The 26,079-nt window shown below is 44.1% G+C and overlaps 8 protein-coding genes across 8 annotated transcripts; 5 read left to right on the top strand and 3 right to left on the bottom strand.

The window, feature by feature from the left end:
* Positions 1 to 292: 292 nt before the first annotated feature.
* TREMEDRAFT_33562 (uncharacterized protein) lies at positions 293 to 3,142 on the bottom strand (the record flags this gene model as incomplete). Its single annotated transcript, XM_007006336.1, has 6 exons — positions 293 to 526; positions 783 to 1,187; positions 1,377 to 1,504; positions 1,601 to 1,940; positions 2,085 to 2,246; positions 2,351 to 3,142. Coding segments are annotated over 6 exons (2,061 nt in total), but the record flags the coding sequence as incomplete, so codon positions are not given.
* A 2,131-nt stretch (positions 3,143 to 5,273) lies between these two features.
* Positions 5,274 to 8,139, top strand: TREMEDRAFT_45127 (uncharacterized protein). The gene is made up of 8 exons (XM_007006361.1): positions 5,274 to 5,391; positions 5,583 to 5,775; positions 6,055 to 6,348; positions 6,411 to 6,975; positions 7,108 to 7,221; positions 7,265 to 7,370; positions 7,573 to 7,966; positions 8,040 to 8,139. Coding segments are annotated over exons 1-8 (1,671 nt in total). The 5' UTR covers positions 5,274 to 5,389; the 3' UTR covers positions 8,043 to 8,139.
* A 1,886-nt stretch (positions 8,140 to 10,025) lies between these two features.
* On the top strand, positions 10,026 to 12,488 carry TREMEDRAFT_74451 (uncharacterized protein; the record flags this gene model as incomplete). The annotated part of the gene is made up of 3 exons (XM_007006560.1): positions 10,026 to 10,153; positions 10,362 to 10,512; positions 10,613 to 12,488. 3 exons carry the CDS (start codon positions 10,026 to 10,028, stop codon positions 12,311 to 12,313), a joined length of 1,980 nt encoding a protein of 659 aa, XP_007006622.1. The 3' UTR covers positions 12,314 to 12,488.
* Positions 12,489 to 12,819: 331 nt separating this feature from the next.
* Positions 12,820 to 14,935, bottom strand: TREMEDRAFT_40269 (uncharacterized protein). Its single transcript, XM_007006342.1, has 7 exons — positions 14,613 to 14,935; positions 14,438 to 14,543; positions 14,256 to 14,371; positions 13,884 to 14,120; positions 13,785 to 13,838; positions 13,233 to 13,528; positions 12,820 to 12,946 (listed from the first exon to the last, which is right to left on the bottom strand). Exons 1-7 carry the CDS (start codon positions 14,840 to 14,842, stop codon positions 12,873 to 12,875), a joined length of 1,113 nt encoding a protein of 370 aa, XP_007006404.1. The 5' UTR covers positions 14,843 to 14,935; the 3' UTR covers positions 12,820 to 12,872.
* A 167-nt stretch (positions 14,936 to 15,102) lies between these two features.
* On the top strand, positions 15,103 to 18,020 carry TREMEDRAFT_74449 (uncharacterized protein). Its single transcript, XM_007006559.1, has 4 exons — positions 15,103 to 15,434; positions 15,526 to 16,068; positions 16,191 to 16,342; positions 16,387 to 18,020. The coding sequence occupies exons 1-4, from the start codon at positions 15,125 to 15,127 to the stop codon at positions 17,944 to 17,946; spliced, it is 2,565 nt and encodes an 854-aa protein (XP_007006621.1). The 5' UTR covers positions 15,103 to 15,124; the 3' UTR covers positions 17,947 to 18,020.
* Positions 18,021 to 18,598: 578 nt separating this feature from the next.
* TREMEDRAFT_64170 (uncharacterized protein) lies at positions 18,599 to 19,821 on the bottom strand (the record flags this gene model as incomplete). The annotated part of the gene is made up of 3 exons (XM_007006450.1): positions 18,599 to 19,254; positions 19,618 to 19,727; positions 19,805 to 19,821. The coding sequence occupies 3 exons, from the start codon at positions 19,819 to 19,821 to the stop codon at positions 18,599 to 18,601; spliced, it is 783 nt and encodes a 260-aa protein (XP_007006512.1).
* A 1,948-nt stretch (positions 19,822 to 21,769) lies between these two features.
* TREMEDRAFT_74448 (uncharacterized protein) lies at positions 21,770 to 23,359 on the top strand (the record flags this gene model as incomplete). The annotated part of the gene is made up of 2 exons (XM_007006558.1): positions 21,770 to 21,935; positions 22,028 to 23,359. The coding sequence occupies 2 exons, from the start codon at positions 21,770 to 21,772 to the stop codon at positions 23,182 to 23,184; spliced, it is 1,323 nt and encodes a 440-aa protein (XP_007006620.1). The 3' UTR covers positions 23,185 to 23,359.
* A 597-nt stretch (positions 23,360 to 23,956) lies between these two features.
* On the top strand, positions 23,957 to 25,316 carry TREMEDRAFT_33472 (uncharacterized protein; the record flags this gene model as incomplete). Its single annotated transcript, XM_007006320.1, has 4 exons — positions 23,957 to 24,215; positions 24,340 to 24,457; positions 24,560 to 24,656; positions 25,011 to 25,316. 4 exons carry the CDS (start codon positions 23,957 to 23,959, stop codon positions 25,314 to 25,316), a joined length of 780 nt encoding a protein of 259 aa, XP_007006382.1.
* Between the last annotated feature and the right edge of the window lie 763 nt (positions 25,317 to 26,079).

Here is a 26,079-nt window from a genome sequence, read left to right as displayed (position 1 = left end):
CGAGCTAGTTAGAATTGTATGATTGTAGAACACCATAGAGAAACGAATGAATTCGATAGGTGTCATAGTGGTACGGTGGATGCAGAAGTAAGACCGAATTTTAATTGACATAACATCACTTTTTTCCAGATTGTACAGTACAAAATTCCTAACGCAAGATCTCTTTTTACCCTCCAAGATCTCCATCTCGAGTCGTCCAACGACCCATTTTATTTGACTTCAACTATACCACTTTCCTCTACGATATTGATGTTTTATCATTCTATACCGGAAAAAAAGTGATATTTTTTCTTCACGCCAATACACCTTCTTTCTCTCTCAACATTTTACTAACTTCCCTCGCCTCTCGATTCTCCCGACCTAAAGAACCATTCGGATTTGGGGATAAGACCTGAAGTTGTTTATTGGATGTATGTGGTTTAGTGGGTCTTTGCCAGAATTTGATTCCTGCTGCTCGTGAAACTGTGATTATGGCGGAAGGTGAAAGATAAACACCGGTGATGATGTTACCTTCTATCATACGTGCCTAATTATTAGCACTCGCACGTCCGTAGACCTCGCAAACTTGCCCATCACTCGAGATTTCATCAGGTACTATGAGAGTATAGTTCTCAATCTCCATACTACGAAGAAGAAATAGTCCGGGGGAAGTGGGGAAGATGTGTAGGTAATGTGACAAGCGGTGACGATCGGCGGATGAAATGTTGAATAATCATGAATGGCGGGAAGAGGAAGACGATAAGTTGAGAGAGAAAAGAATAAGATGAGACAATTGGACCCACCATGACAGGTTGTAACATTGCTACTTCATTCTTAGGTACAACAGCATGATACCTCCCCGAAGTTCCTTGTTCAATAGGTAATTGACTTTTACTCTGAGTTTGTGCGGCCAAAGATAAAACTGATCCAGGTGGTATTTTATGATGTGAAGTATTGGTATGATGATGTCTTGGTCTATGAAGTGAAGCAGCTGAAAAATCCCATAAACATAATTTCCCATCTTCTCCCACGGAAGCAAACCGATATCCACGTCCTTCTTTGGAAGATGAATCGAACGTTATACTAGTGACGAAAGCTGAATGACCTTGACATCTTGCGACTATACGAGTTTCTCTCGGAGAGAAAATGGTTATTAGATCATCTTGACCGCCTACGGCTACGAAACGTGAATCTGGTGACCAAGCGACCTACAAATTAGACTGGCACTTTTTTTGAAACTCTGTTATTTCATTTGTTTCGGAGAGAAAGCGTAAAGAAAGATGGGAATATCAAAAGGTTGGAGGGGAGGTAATGACACGGTTTGGATATAGCTGGACTAGGTCATGGAATAGTGAGGAAGGGGAGAAAGAGGAAAGTTGAGTAGAAAGCCAACGTACACAAGTCAAAGCACTGAAATAACCAGCAAAGGTATCCGTCAATGTTTCTTCAGTAGCATCTACTAATCTCATCATACCATCGTCACTCGTCAATGCTAACCATCTCCCATCTGGTGAATACGCATACGCTGAAGAACGTCAGCTTGTGACCTTCATCGACCAGGGCTTACTTTCAATTGGCTGATCGTGCAAATTGAACAGTCTCACGATCACTCTCGACTCACCTGTAATTTGTTTCTTTCCAACTTTCCAAACGGCGGTTGGATTCTTTCCCGCCCACATACTTCTCTCTTTACCTTTCTCAGGTTGCACAGAAAAATCTTCATTCTTCCAAATTAACATCTGATCTCTGAACCCTTCTCCATCACCGGGTGATTGCTCTTGGGCAGCTTGTGAGGCGAAGAAGTTGGTCCAGGGAGTGGAAGAAGAGGTTGCCATTGACATTGGATCTTCCGCGAAAAGATTGAATTGCATGATGATACCATCTGAGAAGACAGCGATGAAGTGTTGTGCTTGACGAGGGTCGAATTGAACTGATATGACGGCGGTACTGTTCAAAAGGCCCTATAGGGTCAGTAAGGAGAAATCGTATATCATGTGGATTCACTCTCTAGACGAATGATGTGGGGCACACTAGGGAATGTTGAGGGTTCTAGTCAGCACTAGGGGGGTAGAATGGAAATCGAGGAAGAAAAGGAGGAGACCAACCGCTTTGTTAATTCGAGTGTATCGACCCAATATGAAATCCAACCAGACGATATCCCCAGAAGCGAAACCGACAATAATGTCTAATCTGTCCGGACTGGCCGTGAGATGAGAGACGGCATGACAAGTAGGTATTTGAGAGAAAGTGACTCTAGCCAAAGCTTCCTACAAAGTCAGTCAGAACTACAATGCATATACCATTCAGGCTTTCCCTCCGATATTGAATTCAAAAGGAGGAGAGAGTGATGAGAGAGTAAGATTCACGTAACAGTAGCTGGACTCACTCGAATCTTTCCACCCTCTTCACCCCACCCAAAAGTCCTACCAAGATTCCAAAAACCCCATCTGACAGTTTCCCCACCACCCTTCCCACGTTCCGCAGTAATCTTCGGCATAGTCTCCAACGTTTGTAATCTCGTAACAAAAGTCGAGCTACTTGATCTTAGATTATTCTTCGGTCTGGGTAAAGCACTCAATGAAGCAGATTTTAACCACTGCGCTCTATGTTTCGGTGGAATGGCAGAAACAGGTATATCCATCGGTCTTGGATTTGGAATATCAGAAGAAGGATCCGTTGAACCTGATCCTTCTGAAGCTTCATAACCAACTGGAACGATCTCTTTCTCTTGTTCTTTATTATCTTTACCTCCTCCGAACAAACCCCCCAAACCACGATCACCAGCTTTAGGCGGGAAGTAGACACTGATCCATGACATTCGCACCGGATAAGCTGGATGATTTTGACCATTTACAATTGTAGAGCCGAAAGAAATGGCAGATTGTCCAATGGGAGGTCCTGAATTTTGAGGTGCCATAGGTGGTGGAGCTATGAGACTGACTATGAAACTACCTTGTCCTGATTTATCCTGCATCTGACTAGGAGTTATACCGGCTGGACAGAAGAGATTGTTATTGAGTGTGTAAGTTCCTTCTGGAGCATGAAGAACTTCGGGAAGGTCGGGAATGGGGACGATGGGGACTGCGGGTACTACAGGACGGGGAGGAGGAGCGCGAGGGAGATAAGATGCAGAAGGGGGGAAATAAACTTCCATGATGATGAGATGGTGATGATGATGGTGAGTATGTCACCTATCTGGGGTAATGTGAATTTGGGAGTAGTCTAATGTATGTAGGAAGGGTGGAAGGGACAATGGGGATGGAGACAAGAGAGAGAGCAGCACCGGAATCATCGGATGACCGAGCCGAGACCGAGACTGAGTGAAGCTGCTTCCAACAAACCATCATCACCTTCTCTTCATCCCATCTCGACAGTCCGTTCAAAGTGATCTCGACTAGATACGAAAGCCACGACACAGTACTTACTAGAGAGTTCTACAAGTGACAAGTACCTTCGTGAATCCCTACCAACTGCCAAAAACGGTGGGCTGTCCTTCCTTTGAGCTGCAACGCCCACAAGGAAGTTGACTGACCGTCTACCTTTGCCACCTTTACAAACACTCCGTTAAATACTGATCTCCTCAACAACTTACTTGTCTCACTCATAAGACTCACTTCAAGTATCTCATCCTACAACATACATTTTCCCTCAGTACTCCGAACATCTATCCTCCACAAACAAAATGGCATTAATCCCTTCTGGCGCTCCGCGTGATGCCGGTGAGTCATTATCGGTCACTCATATTGAATAATATTCGCTGATTGGAAAGCCATCACTATCGGACCTTTCAAACCATCGTGAGTCCACAGGATCCAATTCCTTCCGATGTCAGAACGATCGCTGAGAGTACAGACGCCCAGGATATGGCCCGGTGATATCGTACCTCCAAGCGACTCAATTACAACTACCTCTGAAAATACATCCTTTACTCAATATGAGGACATGGGATCCTAAACCTTATGGAAAGTATTTGGCTTGGAATGTCATCGAAGTGAGTGGTCATGGACACTTTTGGACAGACAGGGGAGGACTGATATGGTAGCATCCAATGTTCGCTGCTATCTGGGTTGATTTCGATGATACGGAAACAGTAGGTTCCGCTTACCACTTGGAATTCAGAAGCTAACAAGTAGGAATGTACGTTTTGAGTTTGCTTGTTCAAGGATGAAACTAAGAATAGGGATCAAAGAACGTGGTCAACCAGCTACAAGTCCAATCGTCGAGGAATTGAATTTAGGTCATGTCGAAACCGGTTGGTCGGTAAGAGTAAGGAATCGGATGGGTATAACATGGTACGTCCCTTCCGTATCCCATCACCACTCCTTTTGCCTGAGAAGACTCCGAAACTTCGTGTCACCCCTAGCTATTGCCAACACACTAAGTATCGATCGCTAACTACCCAGTGAAGACGTTTTATTCGCGATGTGAGTTTCGCCCCAGGTGAAACCGTGTGATTGCTGACCACCCCAGCTATGATTTCTTCGCATCACCCCGTAAGCTATAGGTTTTTGATCATTAATAAAGCTGACAACAAAGTATATGTTGACGAACTGGGTGAAATGCATCCGAGGGCAGTTCGAATAAGTGAGTCATTCCTCACCTCTTGACGTGTAACTCACTGATCCATTAGTGGAGCAACAATAGTATGTTCTGAGGCTGTCCATATGTGCGGCGGTGCTGATGATCGAGTTTTGAGAAACGTCGTATGGGCTTCTTTGATCTCATGGAAGGCTATAGAAAATCGGATGCTTTGGTGAGTTCTCATTTCGATTCTTGATATGAAGTTGCAGCTGAAGATACAGCTTGGTTTGACATATTTCGATGGACTACATAATGATCCGGAATCGGTGGAACGACTGAAGAACAGTGAGTGTCATTGAATACCCTCTGATCATCTTGTCGTCCACTCTCCCTTCCTGCATCATGTCCAGACAATCTTCTAGAGGTCGAGGTCGTTGGTCAAGAAGGAGAGAAGGTCACTGGCTGATGGACAGAATACAACTTTCATTCCTCCAACATGCTCCTCATACGTTTGGGCAATTGTTGAGAAATCTCTTGGGTCACTTTTGGGATTTTGCCCGTATACACATTGTGAAGAGAGAGAGAGAGAGATCGTGACGAAGAATGTCCATGTTGTGCGTATAGCATCGTGATTATGTGATTATGTAGTGGCCACAGTTTTGTCTCATGCATCTTCTACCGTACACTGCCACTGCCACGTGGCGGACCATTGACCCCCCTCATGATGACGTTTGCTCCATGCCCCAGAACCGACGAACACACGAACCATCTATCCTCTTCAACCCTACAACGTTCAAATCTCCACTTTACATTCTCTCACACGTTTGCACTTGAATCTTCATCTTCTTACTCTCCAACACAAACTTATCATCTCGACACATCAATCATCATGTAAGTGGTTCCATCGTCTGAACAAAGCAAGGAGATGGAATGAAGCTCAAAATATCCCATGAAGGAACGTGCTCCTCCATCGCCATAACAATAACTGGCATGATTATCTACTCTACGGAGAACAGCTATAAGAAAGGTGATGAGGGGGATATGTGGAACGGATCGGACGAAGGATCAAAACTCACATCCAGGTCGACCAAAGTTATCACGGTCCCTACTAAACCTTACTCGGGTCAGAAACCTGGTACTTCTGGTTTGAGGAAGAAAGTAAAAGTGTTCCAACAAGAACATTATACTGAGAATTTTGTTCAAGCTATCTTTACTGCCATGCCAGGTGGAAGTGAAGGAAAGACTATTGTATTGGGAGGTGATGGACGTTATTATGTGAGATCCTCTCTCTCTAACCACCTTACCGCCCTACCGTTGTCTTGCCATCACGACAAACGACCACTCAAGTCATCTTATTTCATTCGATGACTCACACATCCACACATCGTTACCAAAGCCCATATTATAGTACTCCCTCATGGCTGATGCCGTTTATGAGCCTGCTCTTTCGGGTGAAGCGCATCTGGTGAGGCTAGACTGGAATGCCGCAGACATGGGCTTATCGCTTCACCTAAGGACAGGTGGACGTTCAGGACGAGCTAGGCTAATCATTAGTCCCCAGAAGCAGTCCAAATCATCCTCCGTATCGCAGCTGCGAACGGTATCGCCCACGTCGTCCTGGGACAAGATGCCATTCTTTCCACTCCGGCCGTCTCTGCTTTGATCCGTTCTCTCAAGACGGACGGAGGTATCTTGCTCACTGCCTCCCACAATCCCGGTGGTCCAGAGAATGACTTTGGGATCAAGTTTAACATTTCCAATGGAGGTCCTGCACCGGAAGAGGTCACGAACAAGATCTACGCAGTCACAGAGGAGATCAAGGAATACAAATTGGTGGAATTACCTGATGTGAGTAACTGCATAACGCTTATCTGAAATAGAGTAAGTGTTTGTTTTGGTACTGATTCCAGTTCGACTTCTCCAAAACTGGTGAATTCACCCACGGCCCACTCAAAATCACAGTCGTCGATCCAGTCTCCAACTACATCACCCTCCTCAAGTCCATCTTCGACTTTGACATGATCAAAAATTGGCTTCATAACACTTCGCCAAAACCTACTGTTCTATTCGACGCAATGAACGGTGTGACTGGACCTTATGGTCGTGCAATCTTCGTCGAAGAACTCGGTTTGTCCGAATCGTCTATCCAGAACTGTATCCCCAAACCGGACTTTGGAGGTGGACATCCTGATCCCAACTTGACTTACGCACATGAATTAGTGGAGAGGGTTGAGAAAGAGAATATCGAATTTGGTGCTGCTAGTGATGGTGATGGGGATAGAAACATGATTTACGGTAAAGGAGCATTCGTCACTCCCAGTGACAGTGTGGCCATTATTGCCGATTGGGCGGAAAAGGCCATTCCTTATTTCAAGGGAGGAGTCAAAGGGTTGGCAAGGAGTATGCCAACTAGTGGAGCGATCGATCTGGTAGCTAAAGAGAAGGGTCTCGAATGTTTCGAAGTGCCAACGGGATGTAAGTGAAGTTTCTTTCCACTCTCATCTCAGTCAAAGTATCATCTTTCAGAATGTGAATTTGACGGGGTGTACGTGACTGGTAGTCATGCGAATATGGGGATACAGAGACAAAGCTTAGGCTGACTTGTAGGGAAATTCTTTGGAAACCTTATGGATGCTGGAAGACTTTCAATCTGCGGTGAAGAGTCTTTCGGGACTGGTTCCGACCATATAAGAGAGAAAGATGGTGTTTGGGCCATTGTCGGTGAGTCAAGAACTTCAGATTGGTTTAAGTATTGACGTACCAGCTTGGTTGTCTGTTGTAGCTGCTGCTAACAAGGAACAACCCGGTGCGGGGATTCATGATGTCATGATGATGCATTGGAAGAAATATGGAAGGTCTTTCTTCTCTCGGTGAGTCTTGGTCAAAATCTTCTCTTCTTCCTCTTCTTCCTCATCAACCGCATCACATACCTCACTTCTTCTTCGGTCACTTTCCAGCTTGATACTCGTAACACATTCCCCTCCTATGATCCCGCCTTCGTCTTCACTCCGTCAACATTTGCATCCTGTGTGATGAGAGCGTCAGTCCGTGGGATGTCCAGCTAACGGGAAGATACGACTACGAAGAAGTTGATTCAGACGGTGCCAATAAAATGATGGAACATCTCCGTACCACCTTTTCCTCCTCTTCCTTCGTCGGTACTTCCCTAGGAGGTTTCAAAGTGGCTCTCGCCGATGATTTCTCTTACAAAGACCCAATCGACGGATCAGTTTCGTCGAAACAAGGATTATACATCAAGTTCGTAGATGGAAGTAGGATCATTTTCCGTCTTTCCGGTACTGGTTCCAGTGGAGCTACTGTGAGGTTGTACGTTGAGAAATATAGTAAAGATGAGAATGAGTATGGTAAAGATGCTCAGGATGGTTTGAAACCTTTGATCAGCGTCGCTTTGGAGGTTAGCAAGTTGAACGGGTTTACAGGAAGGGAAAAACCTACTGTCATCACTGTGAGCATTTTCTTTTTCCCTATTCATTGTGAAACCTGTCAGTGGAGAGTGAACGATGTAGCTGACATCAAAGTGATAAATTATCAGGAAGTGATGGTGAAGGAAAGCAAGGAAGATTGAGAAGCTTGTCATATACAAATCAACTTTGATGCAACGAATGTCGAAACATATTCATCGTGGATATCGTGGATCACTTGCACATTTTGAATAACTTCTGATGCGAGTATGCTCGTATCATATGTGCATATCGTATTAGTATCACCCCAAAAAGAGGCCTAGAGAAATTGCCGCATTCCTCTGTCCTCTGGGGTCAAGGTACGTCACATGTGGGTCAGAAGGAACTACTAGTGTCGGATCGTGATGATAGTCTAGACTCGTGGACCTGAATCTTGGGAGATTGAAAGTCTGGACAAGATGATCTGCTCCTTAGCCTCTTTAGCTCTTTGGGATCCTTGGCCGGACTGTTCTAGCTTCAAACGAGAGAGGGGTCACAGATTATATGTCGTACCTCTCCTTCAAATGTCTCATTTTCCCGAATAGAGGTCCTCATCCTATGATTGTGGAGACTACTGTATGGAAGTATGACGACGGAGGTTGACGTATTTGTACGCGTATGCATTCCCAGATCCCAGATCCCAGAGCTTTGTGGATTTGTGGAGGGAATCGAGCGATTTATAGCAAGGGGGAAAGGGGGGACGAGCTCACGCGACGAGGATGATTTTTCTTCGCCCTGAATTGGGAAAAATCCTAACCGATGGTCTATGATCTATCATCAATAATTGATTCAAGTTTCAACCATCTCTTCTAACCCTCCTTACTTCCCCTCTCTCTTGTGTACTCGTGTACTCGTGTCTCGTATCTTGTTCCAGTCTTCCAAATCGGTACGAAACCCAAACCCAAACCCAAAGTCAGTCTCTTCGATCTAAAGCCGGACTTTGATCAGGTGGCTAAGTGGCTTCCATACGCTCGGATCATTTTTCATACGCTCAGACCCCTTCCAGCCTAGCCCCGAGACTGAGACCGACGTATCGACGTTTCATGATTTCATCCCTTCTCTTCAATTCATTACATTACTACCGTTTATATCTTGATTCGATCGATCCCTCTCTCTCTCTACCTCTGGACAATCTCTATACGTACTACTACCACCACCACAGAATTACGTACACTTGAATCCTGGGAATTAGTGAAGGGTAGGAAAGGAGTAGTTTAAGAGAGAAAATAAGTGAAAGAGGAAAGGAAAGGAGTTGAAAAGAGAGAGAGAGAGAGGAATAAAGGACTTTGGTGTTATCCTTTCACTATTTCTCTCCTACTCCTCACATCTCACATCTCACATCTCACATTTTCACATTCACCTCCCCACTCCATATTCGAGACATTTACACGATCAACTTGGCTCTTCCCTTTTACTAACAAATCGGAAACGCGTCACAAATCCTCATCCCCCCCTTTTCCTTCCCATCCTGGACAGTCCAACACTCGACATTGGACGCATTCACTGTGGTGAAAACATCACGACTATACGACCAGATACTCGATACATACTTTCATTTACCAAGATCAATCTTTTTCTAATTCGCATGACCATCGTCATTTTCCCACTCAATCTTTCTTTCGGTCAATCGTCAGACGTGCACGCCAGACAACAAACACTTACTTCGTCATTGATAACTTTCGATTGGATTGAATAAATTGGAAAAGAAGACGGTTTTGGGAGAAACATTCATTTCTTAATTCAATTGGTGATCGACCTTTTCCAAATACCCGAACTTATATCAAGTGGTCAACAATCTTTCTTTCGACAAATCTATAAGCCTAGTCACAAGAAAATATCTTTACCACCAGGAATTCGCTCGTTTGAACGATCAAATAGATATTCATTCTTTCTCTGATACAAACAAATCTTACCTCTATTCGCCTAAGGGATTCACCTCATCAGGCGACGTGTACGACCCATTTTCCTTCAGAGAGATAGAGAAAAGAACTCTGTGCTTCATAGCAATTCAAATCGATTCATCCGAATTTAAACATCCGCAAACAATCATCTTGCTGGCTCAAGATGAATCACCCACCCTCACCTTTTCACAGGGCTTTGTTCCCACGTCAAAGCTCAAATTGTATTTCTTGTGATGGACCTGCACCTACGTGTAATTGCGAAGCTGGTCAGAGATGTCAGTTGGTTGGAAGGTTAGTCAACTCTTGTTTCTCTCCTGTTGCCATTTCTCCTCTGTCATGTCTGACCAAGGTTCCTATCACCTACTCTCTATCCTGTTGTTGTCCCGTCAAGATGCCAAGCGACCAGTGATGCCCTTTTGAAATGACTCGTACCCGACACCAAGGATGCTGAATATGGGGTCAAGTGTAGGCGGGAGGATAGACTTTAGCTGACCCATAGAACCTGTAACCAATGTCCTACTGTTCAATGTCTTGCTGGAGGTTCGTCGTCTTCCGGCGGTGGAGTCAACCCAGGTGTCATCGCTGGTCCCGTCGTAGCTGTTTTGCTCATCGCTTCTCTTGGATTATTTTGGTGGCTTCGGCGCAAGAAGGTCAGTCGCGGTCACCTGCTTTCCTGTCTTCACTTCTCGCTCTTGTTACGTCTCCCTATGTTGCTCGCCGGGTACTACGCGATATTTGCTGATTGCTTAGAGACGCGATCTGGCTCGACTAGAAAACCTAGCTCAACGCGCTCGCAAAGCCGAGTCTGCCGGCTTCCATCTGTCCCAACCCTCCTCTCCACAACCTCCCTCCACAAGATCCGGCTCACATCAAGACCATCTACCTATTCCTCCTCACTCAGCAGCTGCCATGGCAAGTTTCAAACAACGTTCTCCCCTTCCTCCCGCTCCTGTCAATGCTGAATACTACGACGAGAACGGTGCTCTAGTCCGCGTATACGGTGGCACACGAGGCGTCATCGACCTTCGCAGTGACCCTTTCTCCGACCGACAAAGCGTCAACACATATACCACCACATCGAGCAGTCAACAAAGTATGCACATCATCCCCATCCAATACATCCCCAGCAAGTCTGATGGGGAGAGTAAACAACTCGCTCGATCAAACTCCGCAGCCACTCGTACTCTACAAGAAGCTCGTCAAAATCTCCATGCTGGAGCACCTCGACGACCAGCTCGAGATCCCGATCTTGATCTCCGTCTGATCCCGGAAAAATCCCCAGAAGGAAGTACGACTGACTCTTCTTCACCTTCCATCCCATATGCCAGTCAACGCGAAAGTTTCTTATCCGGACATTCCGGTTCGAGTTTCCTCTCTGGTACCACAGATATTCATCATGAAGCTCCTAGGATTGTCACTTCTCGTAAAGTCAACATTGGTAATTTACGTCAAGCCGAAGTTGTACATTTCAACAATGTTAATAAATCTCAACAACTCATGGAGGTTTTAGGGAAACAAAGATTATCACCTGTTAGTGGTAGTGTGGATGATCCTTTCGATGGTCAGACGACGGCGAATTCTTCGACTTTCGGTAATGGAGTTTCTACACCCACCTTTGGTGAATTCCCATATTCCTCTTCTACTTCACGTCGACTCACTCCGACTCGTAAAGATCTTTCTCCCCACGAATCGAATCACTCCACTGAGATGGAATTAGAACCTCCACCATCAGCAAGCACAGGAGATTTACGTTTTTCAATGGGATCTCTAGCTAGAGATATATCAAGAGAATCCACTTCGTCATTAGAGACTTTCAGATATTTAGCGAATCCAAATGCTCTCGCCGCTATACCTCCACCTCGACCGGCAGAAGTTAATCAAGGTCCAAGAGAAAGTATGTTATCTGCAAAATCATATGCCGATTCTCTCCTTGGAGCATTCCCCATGATTCCACCAGGAGGAGAAAGACCTCCATTACCAGGTGGATTACCACAATCAATGTCATCATCAACTTTAGAAAATGTCTCTATTTCAAGACCTCCACCAGCATTCAGACCACCGGTCCTCAATTCGAATTCCGCAAGACAGAATGGATATGTTTCAGGAGGTACAAGACCTGGGAATCGAACAGGTGTTAAACCTAGTAGACCAAATACAGCAGCAAGTGAAGCTGATAGTTTCTTAGGTTCTTTCCCTTTCGTTCCTCCTAACATGGACGATTTAGCAGGTCTTCCTTCTGCAGCTATACCAAGTGCCGCAGTACCCGATACGGGCGTGACGGGGTTACATGGGAGGAAACAATCATATCTTTCTGGAAAAGGAAAGGAAGATGGAGTGGAACGAACGGAAAATGAAGGGGATATAAAGGGAAGAAATAGTACTGTTAGCGAATCTGGTCTAGGAGGGTTTGAATTTTCTTTTGAAGGTGCTCCACCTTTACCGAAACATTGATTGCCCGATATCTCAACCTTAATCTTCTTGATGCTTCGTCGGACGATTTGAGAGGAGGGTCGTACCATTGGAAAGGAATCTGATGTTCATCGTATGGTTTACGACGGATGGTGGTATGTAGTCGATTGAAAAAGAAAACGAACTGGATGGACTGTGGTTGTTCGGTGTGGATCTTCAGGTGTGAATTGTAGGTAGGCAAAGAATGGGAGGGGGGGGGGGGGCAAAAGACAAGCAAAGATGGATGTCGATCGAACGTGCAAAGTGGTCAAGCAGGTAGAACAACGTAGAGGTCTCCAGGTGAAACTTCAGTACACAATACAGTGTTGTTTGATGATATCCGATTCATTTGGTCTGAACACTTTATCTGCAATTGCGAAAGGCGGGGTCCTCAGCCCGAATTGCAACAGTTAGGCGCGCCGAGTTGCCGCGTCAATAAATAGGCTTGCAATCACCCTTTTGTTCCGGAAGCATCGGATTCCAGCAAGAATCGCACCTCCTTCTCCCTACGCTCTAGAAATCATGCATATCATCCTCCTAACGTTGTCCGTCGACCGATTGGTCACTTAGGGACAGCAGAAATTTCTATACCGCCTTTGGCGCCCAGAAGTTTCTTGATATCTCCATAGATAAAGACTACAGTAGTCAGCGACGACCTGGTAGGAGAATCAGTAGCCCCTTGATATGCTCATAGATAAAGGGGGCACTTTCCGGAGCCACAGGGAGATTCTGTTCGGATCAAAGAATGGGGCTTGGGAAGAGCAAGGGACAGGCGGATGGTTGGGTTAGATGCACGAGGGTAGCCAGACGAGATTGGGCATCTTCCAATGATAGAGTGCGGGCATGAGGAAAGACTGTGGGAAGAGGGTGGGGTTGGAAAATCAAGAGCAAAGGAGAACAGGAAAACGAAGTTTTAACTCACACTGCCCAGCAGTAAGTGTACCAATCATGACCAGCCTCGTGCCCATACCGGTGAACAAACCGGAGACACCGAGCGTGCGAGCCATGTCGATCAAACGGCCCGTAGTACTTTGACCGGGGAGACCTTTGCTCTTATTAATCTTGGACAAGAGAGTGTCGGCGGGTTGGGAGATGACGGCGGCGGCCATACCAGCGATGAGACCGGCAGTGAGGTTAAGTCCAATAGTTTGACCACCAGTGAGGGAATCTTTGGACTTGCCAACGGTTTGAAGAATCTTCTCAACGGCGATTTCGTAGCTGTATATCAGCACCACTCGTAGGACTTCGTGTATGCACTCTTATAATATCTGGTAGCAGGACACCAAAGGCACGGGAGATATGGGTGAGGCCACGAGTATCATTCACGACCCCGCAAGGGACATAAGAAGTAATTGAATGATTGTAGAGGTGTCGGTGCAATATGTAGAAGTGTCATGAGACCTAGGTGACAAAGGGGCAGGTGATACAGTACCATTCCGCCAGCAAACGGGAAGGGAGAGAACGGGTAACTTACACGGCGAACTTGGCCATGGTGTATGGGACCTGTTTGAATAAAATCGGCCCGAATCTATTCCGTCAACTTTGTCTTCGTCAGTCAATGAAAACCACTCACCCAGCATAGAAGGCCGCGGGACCTTCTTCCCGCAAGATCCTCAGGAAACCAGAGGCGAGACCAGTGGCGAAAGAAGGTTGGGAGACGAGACGGATACGGGTAGCTTCAAGTGGGCAGAGAGCGATATCGGCGAAGAATTCCGCAATGGCCGATGCTCCGAGATAGATGGCTTGACGGTTCTCACGAGCGACATCGATACCGAGTGAGTCAATGGCGACTTTTTTCCAGAACTCGTATCTGTCCATCAGTCATTGTTCCTTATTCATTCCACCGCCCGTATCTTCGAGTTGTGGTGCTAATTGCATCCGTTGATTATCTACAAAAACACCAGGTTTTGTAAATGAGAGGGATTGGAAACGGGTAAAAACGTACCCTCCGAATTTGAATGCACCCTGGATAGCATATCCGACTGCAGTAGGACCGAAACCAGTTGCAAGAGCACCGACACCTTCTTTAGCGATGATCTGACGGAAACCACCGATCATTCCCTATGCTATCAGCATTCCGATTCCTTTTATCTCCAACCACCGAAAAATATGGTATCATGATCTCACCTTGTTGTACACCTCCGGCTCAAGTTGGATACGAGTCTTGACCACATCAACCGGAGTCAAAGCACCGTGAGTGACGGCGCAACCCAGAGCACCAGCAAGAGCGAAACTATCATCGTCAACCCAGCCATCCTTTCCTTCTTTCTTTTGTCCAAACACGTGCGTAAAGACTACTCACCGAGCATAGAGATCGACACCGGTAGGAGCAGCGGGTGAGACGGCTACCTTGACAGCTTCTTTAGCATCTTGATATTTCAAATCCGCCTTTCCGGCCAGTTCTGAAGATTTTGATTTCAAGTCATTGACCGCTCCCTTAGATTGAGCGATAGCGTTATCAACTTTGTCCCCTACGGAAGGGACGAAGAAAGTGTTGGTAGTTGTGAAGAATGGATTAGGACGGTAAGGCATGATGGTCGTCTATATCAGATGTTAGGGAGTACAAGGGGAACTTTGTTGGTCCTGTTTTGTTTTTTTCCTGAAGGTGGAGTGAGAGGAGGAATGTTCAACGACGAAACGGAGACGGCTCATTCGCAGACGTCGCCTCGGAACAAAATCCCGAAACCGCCGAATGACCAAAATTGACGTGGCATTTTGTCATCCTGAGGCACGTGATTACCATTCGCGTCTGCAAAGAATTTCTAAAAGCAATAAGAATCCAACAGCCTTTATACACTTTGAACATCGACGACAATGTCAGACATCACCACTTTCCCTTCCGTCAACTCACCGTTGTCGGTGTTGATATTAGGTGCAGGAGGAAGGGAACACGCTCTTGCTTTTAAACTAGCCCAATCCTCTCGGGTCACTCGTGTCTACGTCTGTCCAGGTAACGGAGGAACAGCTCTGATGGGTGGAAAAGTAGTCAACTTGGCTCTACCCTGGGGTCCTGAAGATGCTTTCAAAAGTGTGGTATCTTGGGCAGAGGAGAATGGTATCGGTCTGGTCGTTCCTGGTCCCGAACAACCTTTGGTCGATGGAGTAGAACTTGCTTTTCGTAAAGGTGAGTCTTCTTTCTCTTTCTCTTTCTCTTCCTTCCATCAGCCGTATCTCGCTTGACATACTGTTGTCATAGACATAGCTGATCGAATCAGTCGGAATCCCCGTGTTCGGTCCTTCACCCGCTGCGGCACTCTTGGAAGGTTCGAAAGCACTCTCCAAATCCTTTATGGCTCGTCATTCCATTCCCACAGCTTCTTTCCGTTCTTTCATTTCATCCCAATTTTCAGAAGCTTCAGCATTTATCAAGTCAAATCCCTTCCCTTCCGGCCGTTGCGTGATCAAAGCATCAGGTCTTGCGGCTGGAAAGGGTGTCCTGATCCCAACCACCACAGAAGAAGCTTTGACAGCGTTGAAGAGTGTCATGGTAGATAAAGAATTTGGAGATGCAGGAGATGAAGTTGTGATCGAGGAATATTTGACAGGACCAGAGATCAGCGTGTTGGCATTTAGTGATGGTTACACTATCATCCCTATGCCCGCGGCTCAGGATCATAAACGGATAGGGGAGGGTGATACTGGACCCAATACAGGTGGAATGGGTGCATACGCCCCGGCTCCAGTCGCCACACCGGAGATCATGTCGAGATGTGTGAAGGAAGCTCTGGAACCTACTGTGAGGGGAATGCGTGCGGATGGTGAGTGTCTTTCCTCTCTCCCCCTCGGTCTTTCCCCTTTTCTGAGGCACCAAAAACCTCACTTGATTTTGTTTAAAGCTGTATGTTCTTCCGTCGCTGTGAATGATAACTGACGCTATCAGGCCACCCATTCGTGGGTATGCTGTTCACCGGCTTCATGCTCACTCCGGACGGGCCGAAAGTCTTAGAATACAACGTCCGATTTGGCGATCCAGAAACACAAGCGCTCATGTTGCTTCTGGACGACGAAACGGATTTAGCAGATATCATGATGGTCAGCAATCTCGAAACAAGCTTTAATTGAGCTGATCGTTTTAGGCATGTGTTGAACGAAGATTAGATTCTGTCAAATTAAATTATCGTCCAGGTTATTCAGTCTCTGTCGTTCTCGCCTCTCAAGGTTATCCAGGAAAATATATCAAAGGACTTCCAATCACCATCCAACCTTCCTTACCTCCCAACGTTCACGTTTTTCACGCTGGTACAACCATCTCCGATTCTACAGGCGTAACCGATGGCGGTCGAGTATTAGCAATTTGTGCATCGGGACCAACACTTCGTGAAGCTGTTTCACTAGCATATCAAGGTGTTGATCTTGTCGATTTCCAAGGCAAAACATATCGTCGAGATATAGCTTATAGAGCTCTTTCAAACGAACCATCACTCTTACCACCATCTTCTTCATCCTCCACTCCCAATTCCAATTCCAACGTCAAATCTTCCATTCCCTTAACTTACGCCTCCGCTGGAGTTTCCGTAGACTCTGGGAACCTTTTGGTAGAAACTATCAAACCCATCGTCAAAGCCACCCGTCGACCAGGTGCTGATGGTCTTATCGGTGGATTCGGTGGATCTTTCGATCTTTCCAAAGCTGGATACAAAGATCCGATACTTGTATCAGGTACAGATGGTGTAGGTACCAAACTTCGACTAGCTTTAAATTATGGTAAACACACCACTGTCGGGATAGACTTGGTAGCGATGTCCGTCAATGATCTCATCGTTCAAGGTGCCGAACCATTATATTTCTTAGATTATTACGGCTGTGCAAAATTAGACGTTCAAACTGCCGCAGATGTCATTACGGGAATAGCGGAAGGTTGTCTTCAAGCTGGTTGTGCTTTGATAGGTGGGGAAACCGCAGAGATGCCAGGGATGTATCATGGTGATGATTATGATTTAGCTGGTTTCGCTGTTGGTGCGGTGGAAAGAGAGTTATTGTTACCTCAACCGGATATAAAAGAAGGGGATGTGTTGATCGGATTGAGATCTTCTGGACCTCATTCGAATGGGTTTTCATTAATCAGAAAAATCATCGATTTATCAGGTTTATCATTACATTCAACTTGTCCTTGGAACGAAACTTTTCAAATCTCTCAATCTTCTTCATCCTCCACTCTTCCCTCATCCTCTAACCCCCCTTCTTCTTTTCCCTCTGCTTTCGCTTCCGGACTAGAAGAAGAAAAACCAATATCAATCGGAGACGCACTTCTCACTCCAACGAAAATATACATAAAACCTTTATTACCAGGTATACGTAAAGGTTTATATAAAGGTATGTCACATATAACAGGAGGAGGTTTCACCGAAAATATACCTAGGATATTTTCCCCAGAATCGGAATTAGGTGTTGAGATACATTTAAATTCATGGGAATTACCAAATCTTTGGAAATGGATAATGAAAGTTGGTAATGTTCAACCTACTGAATTAGTTAGGACTTTTAATTGTGGAATTGGGATGGTCATTGTTGTTGGGGAAGATAAAGTTGATGAAGCTTTGAAAAGTTTGAAAGAAGGTGGTGAATCCGGTGTTATCATGGGGAAAGTCGTTAAGAAGATGGGAGTGGAATATGTTGGTTTGGAATCTTGGGCTTGATGGTAGAGCGAATATCACCACACATACTACACATTACACGTCTCTTTTCTGTTATCATGTATATATGTCTCTGGAATATCTTCGTACGTCGTACTCACCTCCACAACAGAAAGTTCTTTCCATGTCTCATATGAGGCTACGTAAACGAACTTTATCGATGGACGCTGTTCTTCTTCACAGAACTCGTCTGACTACGATACCGTGAAGATGAAGGTCGACTAAAAGTATGGGAAGTGAAACATTCAAGTATAGAAAGCGACGATGAAATGTACAGTACCACGCATGTTTCTTAGGTAAGTCGTTTTACACAAATATGCATAGATGTTATTGGTACGAAACACAAGTATAGACGATGATGAGGAAATTTCAATTTACACAACTTCGCGCTAAAGATTTATATGACAATATTGTAATTTCTTTATCAGTCTCTATGATGGAAATTTGATGGAACGTGTATATGATCTATTTGATCAGCGAGAAGTGAGGGAAGAGTATTCAGTATATATGTGATGAAGAAAAAGAAAAAAATGGTGTTATTGATATTATTCGAACTTGATGTGTAAAATCCTAAATGATCAATCTGAAATTCGTATACAATTTCGAAGAAAAACCTTGAGGGTAAAGTAAGGAAAAACAAATCTTCACTGTCGAATCAATTTCCGACTTGTCGAAGTGAAGTTTCATAACCTTGTTGACCTAAATTTTCCAAATGTTCAAGATATTCTTCTTTCCCTTTCCCTTCCCCTTCCTCTTTTTCTTGTTCTTTTTCTTCCTGAATAGGACTAACGACAGTCGAATCGTTGATTTGAATTTCGATTTCAACTTTATCTTTATCAACATCAATGGCATCTTGTCCAACTTCATCTCCTGTCTTAACACAAAGACAAATCACATCTTTCTCTTTTTCTTTTTTCAACGAATCACAACAATTCTCTTTTCCGATTTTGTTGATTTGAGGTAAAGGGCAAGTCGGAGTAGAGATGATATCATCACATAATGGAGAATGAAATTTCGGTTTTGTATTGAGTTGATTATTCTGTTCAAGACGTTTATGAATTTGACCAGGAATGGAATCTGATTCCACTTTCATCAAATTCTGGTGTTGGTTTTGATTCTGATTTTGGTTTTGATTCTGATTCTGATTCAATTTGTTGGTCGAGGAGATGTTATTGATCTTCGCAATTTGATCGATTTGGACAAGGGGAGACTCTTCTTTCTTGATTATAGGAGAAGAAGGTGCACGAGGGTCAAGGACAATAGCTGGGAAACGAGATGAGAGATCTCCGGAATCACGACGGGTTCTAGTGTCTGAAAAATTAGACTTCGGACTTTTGATAGAATCATTATTTTTCATTCCACCATATGTGGTTACATCAGGTTAGGGTGGACATCACATGTGAATTTATTGGTATGAGTTAGGAGGGAAGAGAATGAGGGGTTGAAAAGATTTAGGAGAAGATATTTAGACGTAATACCGAATATGGGCAGGAATTAGATGTTGGAAAAGGAAAGATTGGAGCATGTCTTGAATGAACAAAAGCGACGGTAGGAATGTAGATGTGCTAGGAGCTTCAAACATCACCCGGGGGAGGAGAGGGGGGGGGGGGAGGGGGAGAGAGACTGAGGAGAAACGATGTAAAGTATGAATCACGGGGAAAAACAAAAACACACCGAGTGGTCCACAACCTTGTCTAATCAATTCATGTAATGAAGTCGATAACCTTCTAGATCTATTACTTTCCAACTTTGGCCCAACACCGATACTCTCTGCGCTATTGATACTGAATATCAGTCCTCTATCGCTTTCACCAGTCCTGACTGTATATTGAGAAATAGGTGAGGAAGGGGTAGAACTCACATATTAGAAAAAGGCATTTTGTGTTGGAGATGACAAACTGATGTAAATCTATCAAGGGTAAGTGATTTAGTAGATTGATCGGTTTGGTTGTCAATTTATCGATTCAGTTGTCAATTTATCGATTAAGTTGTCAATTTATCACTAGTAATTGGTTCAGTAGATTGACAGATTCAATAACCAACGATCAGTGAGATGGAGATCCAATAGGAAAAGTGGGAGAAGTATCCGATGAAGTTGTAGAATTGTCTAGTAACGAGGAATGAAGAATGAGATCAAATGGAATCAGTAAGTACTCTTCACCTTGTCTGAAAGAGATCGAATGGTTGAATATTTATTAAGCAGCACCTAATTCGGTGAGATAGATAAATCTCAAAGAAAGAAACCCCCTTTCAATCAATTTATAATAAAACGTGGGTGAGTTGACCAATAAGCGTCAGAAGACAGAAGACAATCGGAGTTTGAATCGTAAAACGTCAGAGAATTCAACAACAGATTTATTGACCATTCATCATTGAGGCGAAAAGGGGTGTAAGAGCAGAGAGAGAGAGAGGAGGGTGGGAGAGAAGGAAGAAAGGATGTTGGAAGAATAGCTGTGTAAAGTGATGTCATTGATTTGAAGAGTACATACGGCGTTTTTTTCTCTAGTAGTGGGTGGTGGGTGGTTTCGAGAGGAAGGGTATGTCCGATTGGAACGGTCATGGTGTCGAACCTACATGGAATGTACGAATGTAAGAAGGACGTCCACTCCGGGCACCACCCTAGTCTCGTCCGGGCACCACCTGCCACACTCAGGACGTTCAGGCACGTACCACCGGGATTTCAGTAACGCCGACCACGCGACGGATATGGGCTAGCCACTGATCGGGGTTACTGAAATCCCGCCACCTCTGCTCACTCTCCTCTTACATCGTCAATGTCATTATCTTCAATGTCATTATTAGCTATACCATGTCATTCCCGGCCATTGTCCATGCATTATCCTATCTATCAATGTCCAGGAGGATAATACAAGCCACAAGAGAATATCACAATTGCTCTGTAGGAAGTTATAACGATTTGATGGGTGGTAGTCAGGGAGGGCGCAGGTTGAGAAGGCGAAGGGCCAGAAGTCGGTGTAAAATAGTCGTAAAAGAGTGAGAAGAGTATCAAAATGATACTTGAGACAAGCGGAGACCGTGTGTGTGAAAAAAGAGCGTGAGTTTACCAGTAAAATGACGATAAAGAGATTAGTGGTGGTGAAGACAGGTTGGTAGGTAGCGAGCAGACATGTCGCGTCGTGGTGGTCGGCGTTACTGAAATCCCGGTGGTACGTGCCTGAACGTCCTGAGTGTGGCAGGTGGTGCCCGGACGAGACTAGGGTGGTGCCCGGAGTGGACGTCTGTAAGAAGCTTAGTACTAACTTACCATTTCTTGAGGGGTCGGTGATCGGTTGGTAGGTGATGAGAAGCTTGAATAGGGTCTAATATCCTTGGATATCTGACCACCTTGAGTCAAGTTGAGGACCTTGAGATGTGGATGATAGGGTGTATTGCGCGGAATAGATGATAAGTAGATCGATAGTAGCTTGCAACTGACGACTGTCATTGAGTCAAGAGACATTATTATAAAAGTAAGAAGAGTAAACCTTTAAAACCCCTTCACCCTTGTTTTACCATTCCTAACTCACTTTCCTTCCTTTGTCTATCTATCACTTTACCCGTGTCACTATCCAAGCTCATATGATCCGAACGAATATCATGTTGAACAAAGACATCATTTTTCAACATCCAGTGACCAGTGTGACATATTGTAACACTATCCGATCATTTTCGCCCATTCCACTTTGTTCAACCACCACTCACCATTTCGTTTCGTCCGATCAGACTTGAACTTTTCAAACTTCATTCTCGTTTTGGAATCATCACCTTCATAACCCTTAACGGTCACACGAACCATCCCCATCCTGCCCAAGTTGGACCTATATCAATGTCTCCTTCCCCTCATCATCGAATTCAGGTTAATCCTAATCTTACACTTCAAGATCGATTGGTGTTAAATGGTCTTCTTGATGATATCAACGCTAGGGAAACCAAGGAGAAGTTGAAAGAAGTTGGACAGTCAGAGAATGAACATGTTGGAAATGGATCTGTAGGTAATTTTTCTTTTTTTCTTTTCTCACATCCCAATTCACGTCCAACAACATAGACATTCATAATAGAGGAATGATATACTGACATGGTTTAGTCAATCAAGTAGGCCTACCTAAAGACCAAGATCTCATAACCCACCTACGTTCTCTCAATAACCCAAACCATCATTCGTTCCAACCTACCATCTTCCAAACCTTCGATATCTCACCCCACTCCCTCTCCACCAACCCAATCCTCCGAACTTACACTCGACTCGCTACCAAAATCATCCGTGATCCAAAAGATATCGTCATCTTCACTCATCTTCTCCTCTACTTCTCCACCTCATTACCCAGTACCATCTACCTATATAAAAATTTCACTTATCTCCACGGTATGATTCACACCCTCATGCAAATCTGGTACGCGGGTGCCTACACTTTATTGAAACATCAACACATACATATGTCTGGAGTTTTAATAAAATCCTTTCCATGGAACATTATCGATCAAACTTTTCCTTATATCTTCGATCCTTTACATGGACATACTTGGAACTCATATTATTATCATCACGTAAAACATCATCATATCGAAAGTAATGGACCTAATGATTTATCCTCAACAATTCGTTATCAAAGAGATTCGATTTCACATTTCCTTCAATATTGGGCTCGATTTTTCTTTTTGATATGGATAGATTTACCTTTATATTTCTTAAGGAAAAATAAACCTATTTCAGCTTTCAAAGCTTTATTTTGGGAAATATCAAATTACTTTACCATTTATTTCCTTTATACGATAAACACCCGAGCGACGATTTTCACTTTGGTAATACCATTGGTGGTGATGAGATTAGGTTTAATGATAGGGAATTGGGGTCAACACGCTTTCGTCGATGACATAAATCCAAATTCAGATTATCGTTCTTCTATCACTCTGATAGATGTTTCAAGTAATCGTTTTGGTTTTAATGATGGTTATCATACTTCTCATCATTTAAATCCGAGAAGACATTGGAGAGATCATCCTGTTTCTTTCATGGAAGGAAAGAAAAAATATTCGGATGAAAAAGCTTTGGTTTTTACAAATATAGATTATCTCATGATTACTTTTACTTTGTTAAGGAAGGATTATAAGAAATTGGCGAAATGTTTGGTCCCGATTGGAGAAGAACAAATGAAGATGAGTTTGGAAGAGATTGAGGCGATGTTGGAGTCGAAAACGGCTGCGTTTAATGAGGATAAGATAAAGGAAAAGTTTAAGAGTTGAGAATTTGAGGTAGGCGAAAAGGCTTGGGGGGGGGGAAGGTTTTCCATCAATTGTTCATGTTTCCAATCACATTTCACGTCATACACTTTTCATCGTACGAAATTCTGTACATTGCATCTCTCATTTCAAATCATAACAGTCAACATGAAAACATAATATGCATCATTGACAAGACACGTTTTATGTGGGTGGTGAATGGCATGATTACCGTTCTTCCCAGCAGGGTTCATACGGTGATCGTTCGACATTTGTTGATTTCTCCATCCTCCCTCGTCTCTCCACGTATCATCACTATGGTATTAGTAGTATGTGTAGTCACACTGATCCTGGCACATGGTTGTCTTGTTTCGCCATTGCATTGGGTGTCGTAGTGACTTCGAATGCCACAATGCCACATTCGGATATGAGTGACTTGAACCTGCACAGTACGAGTAGTTGTAGAGTACTTACAGTTAGTAGAGTACTTGTAGCATACCCACACTTACTACATGCACAGCGAGTGAAGCATGAAGCAGTAGAATACGAGAGTCCAGCTAAGATATCGATGCAGATTATGAGATCTCATTCATGTTTGGATTAGTCTACGGGTCATACGTTCTGTATGCAGTATACATGCGATTTACTCAACACGACGCCACGAAAAGTCGCATCCCACTTCAACTTTACATCCATCGCTATTTCAACTTTCCTCTTCTTCCTCTTTACTCACATCCTTCCTTCCTCAAACCCTCAAAGTATCCCATCCCCCAAACCTCAAACCTGATATCTCAAAATGTCACAAGCCCATCGTCCGACTTGGAACCCAACTCAAGGAAGAGAAACGAAATCCGGTTCTCAACAAGTCTCCAAACATGCTCTAGCGGCATATACGAAATTGAAATTCCGTCAACCTGGTCAAACCTCCACTTCCGATGTAGTTAGACGTGATCTACGTGCGGATCTGTTAGCTGCTGAGAGGTTAGCAGCTGAGAAGAAGAGGAAAGCTTCTGGAATAGAAGAACCCGTTACCGTTTCGACGAATTTAAGGATAAGTCAAGGGGAATCTTCTCCTAAACGATTCAGAATTTCATCCGATGGTCAAGGTCAGTTCTTCCTTTTGGATGGTCGAGAGATGTTCTGATGTAATGATAGATAGGGTGGATAAGGAGGGTGAAGATGTTGATGAAGATGAAGAAAGAAAGAAAAGAAGAAAAGTTTTGGAACAAGCTGCTGAATTGGATAAAGATGATAGTGATGATGATTCAAAAAATGAACCAGAAGAGGATGATGATAGGTGAGTTTTGAGCGTTTGCACTTGAAGGTTAAGATACAGGTAAGGGGTAATGAGGTGATGGTTTTAAGGAGAGAGAATAAGAGGAATTTGCTAATTTCTCAGTGAAGAGAGTGATTCGGATGATGAAGATGAAACGGCCGCTTTGATGGCTGAATTGGAGAGTATAAAAAGGGAAAGAGCAGCGGAGAAAGCTAGACAGGTGAGTCAATGTCACTCTCTGTGTTTCCTTATATCCTTGCCATCTTACTCTTTATACTATCATCAACCCGATTTCTCTGTCCTCTGCCTTCTCTCACCAACTCTCTTTACAAAGTCCCGCCTCCCAATATATCTCCTCTTCCCAATAGGTCTCTTCCTCCCAATACATCTCCACCCCAACTCTGTGACATACACTCCTCTCGCACCAAAACCTCTCCTCTCAAACTTACACCACAACCCTTCTTACCGACTTTCCCCAAATTATCGAATTATATGATGAGTAAACCCCTTAGTTCACAATGATCAGTATCTTCGAGTAAATCTGACCATATGAATAAACTCGCTGACACAGAAGGAAGCAGAATCATCAGCGAAACAAACCGCTTCACGCGAAGCTGAAATAGCTACCGGTAATCCTCTTCTCAACCTTCAAGCAGCCCTCGGTCAAACTCCTTCCACACCAGGTTCGACAACAACAACTTTCGCAGTGAAACGTAGATGGGATGATGATGTCATATTCAAGAATCAAGCTGCTGGTGTTAGTGATAAACCGAAGAAAGGAGAGTTTGTGAATGATTTATTGAGGAGTGAATTTCATAAAAAGTTTATGTTAAAGTGGGTCTTTTTCCTCCTTTCTTTTTTTGCTCAAACGGATAAGTAAGAAATCTGACAAGTAGGTTTATAAAGTGATACGATGGTGGGTTGAGTATACAGATTGACTTGAGGGGGATGTCGGGGATGGTGTCTCTGATTTGACTGGCTTGACTGGTTGAGACGGTTTGGCCGTCGAATGGGGGATCTGGTGTCAAAGTTGGATGAAGGAGAGGACGGCATGGGAAATGGGAAATAAGAACCATGCATTCCAACTTTTCATATACTTATGAACACGTTTCATACCAAACATCCGTCGTTCATGTATCTGTGTGTATGAAACTGTATGCTTGAAAAGAACAGATAAAAAACCCACAGTTGCCAGTGCCCCATGCCCCTCCACTTTTATCTCGATGATCGATGACTTTTCCCCTTCCTTCCCTTCCTCGCATTTTCTCTTTTTCTCACATTTATCTGCTTTAACTGCCAATCGTCTATTCTATCTTCTCTCCATTTACATTCCCCGTCTATCCTCTCTGATCACTTTCTCTGTTTCTCTCTATTCATCTCTACTCCTCTGTCAAAGTACCCGTTTACCACAAACTTTCCAATTACCCCCGGAACATAGGTCACACTTCGTCGTTCTCTCCCCTTCTCAAACTCTCCCCTCTTCTTCTCGATCTCCACTCAGACTCTCCCCTCTTTACTTCAAACTCCAAGCTATAACAGTGACCCGAGTTTATCGTCACCGAATCGCAAGTTCCAGAGCTCTTCCAACCGAATCTACTCTGAACGAAGTTAGTTAGTCAAGGCAGTTTACCTAGTTAACATCG

The sequence above is a fragment of the Tremella mesenterica genome (genome assembly GCF_000271645.1).
Source record: "Tremella mesenterica DSM 1558 unplaced genomic scaffold TREMEscaffold_10, whole genome shotgun sequence".
NCBI lineage: Eukaryota > Fungi > Basidiomycota > Tremellomycetes > Tremellales > Tremellaceae > Tremella > Tremella mesenterica.
The sequence above is the reverse complement of the archived record's forward strand: the minus strand, read 5'-3'. Positions and strand labels throughout refer to the sequence as shown.

Bases quoted from the DNA above. Each gene is read 5' to 3' on its own strand.
- TREMEDRAFT_45127 (XM_007006361.1), top strand. The intron at 5,776-6,054 runs GTGAGATCCTCT...GCTAATCATTAG, and splicing joins GAGGTGATGGACGTTATTAT to TCCCCAGAAGCAGTCCAAAT. The intron at 7,371-7,572 runs GTGAGTCTTGGT...GCTAACGGGAAG, and splicing joins GGAAGGTCTTTCTTCTCTCG to ATACGACTACGAAGAAGTTG.
- TREMEDRAFT_40269 (XM_007006342.1), bottom strand. From the start codon at position 14,842: ATGCCTTACCGTCCTAATCCATTCTTCACAACTACCAACACTTTCTTC. The intron at 14,372-14,437 runs GTGAGATCATGA...CTGATAGCATAG, and splicing joins AGCCGGAGGTGTACAACAAG to GGAATGATCGGTGGTTTCCG. The intron at 12,947-13,232 runs GTGAGTTAAAAC...TGACTACTGTAG, and splicing joins TACACTTACTGCTGGGCAGT to TCTTTATCTATGGAGATATC.
- TREMEDRAFT_74449 (XM_007006559.1), top strand. From the start codon at position 15,125: ATGTCAGACATCACCACTTTCCCTTCCGTCAACTCACCGTTGTCGGTG. The intron at 15,435-15,525 runs GTGAGTCTTCTT...TGATCGAATCAG, and splicing joins AGAACTTGCTTTTCGTAAAG to TCGGAATCCCCGTGTTCGGT. The intron at 16,069-16,190 runs GTGAGTGTCTTT...TGACGCTATCAG, and splicing joins GAGGGGAATGCGTGCGGATG to GCCACCCATTCGTGGGTATG.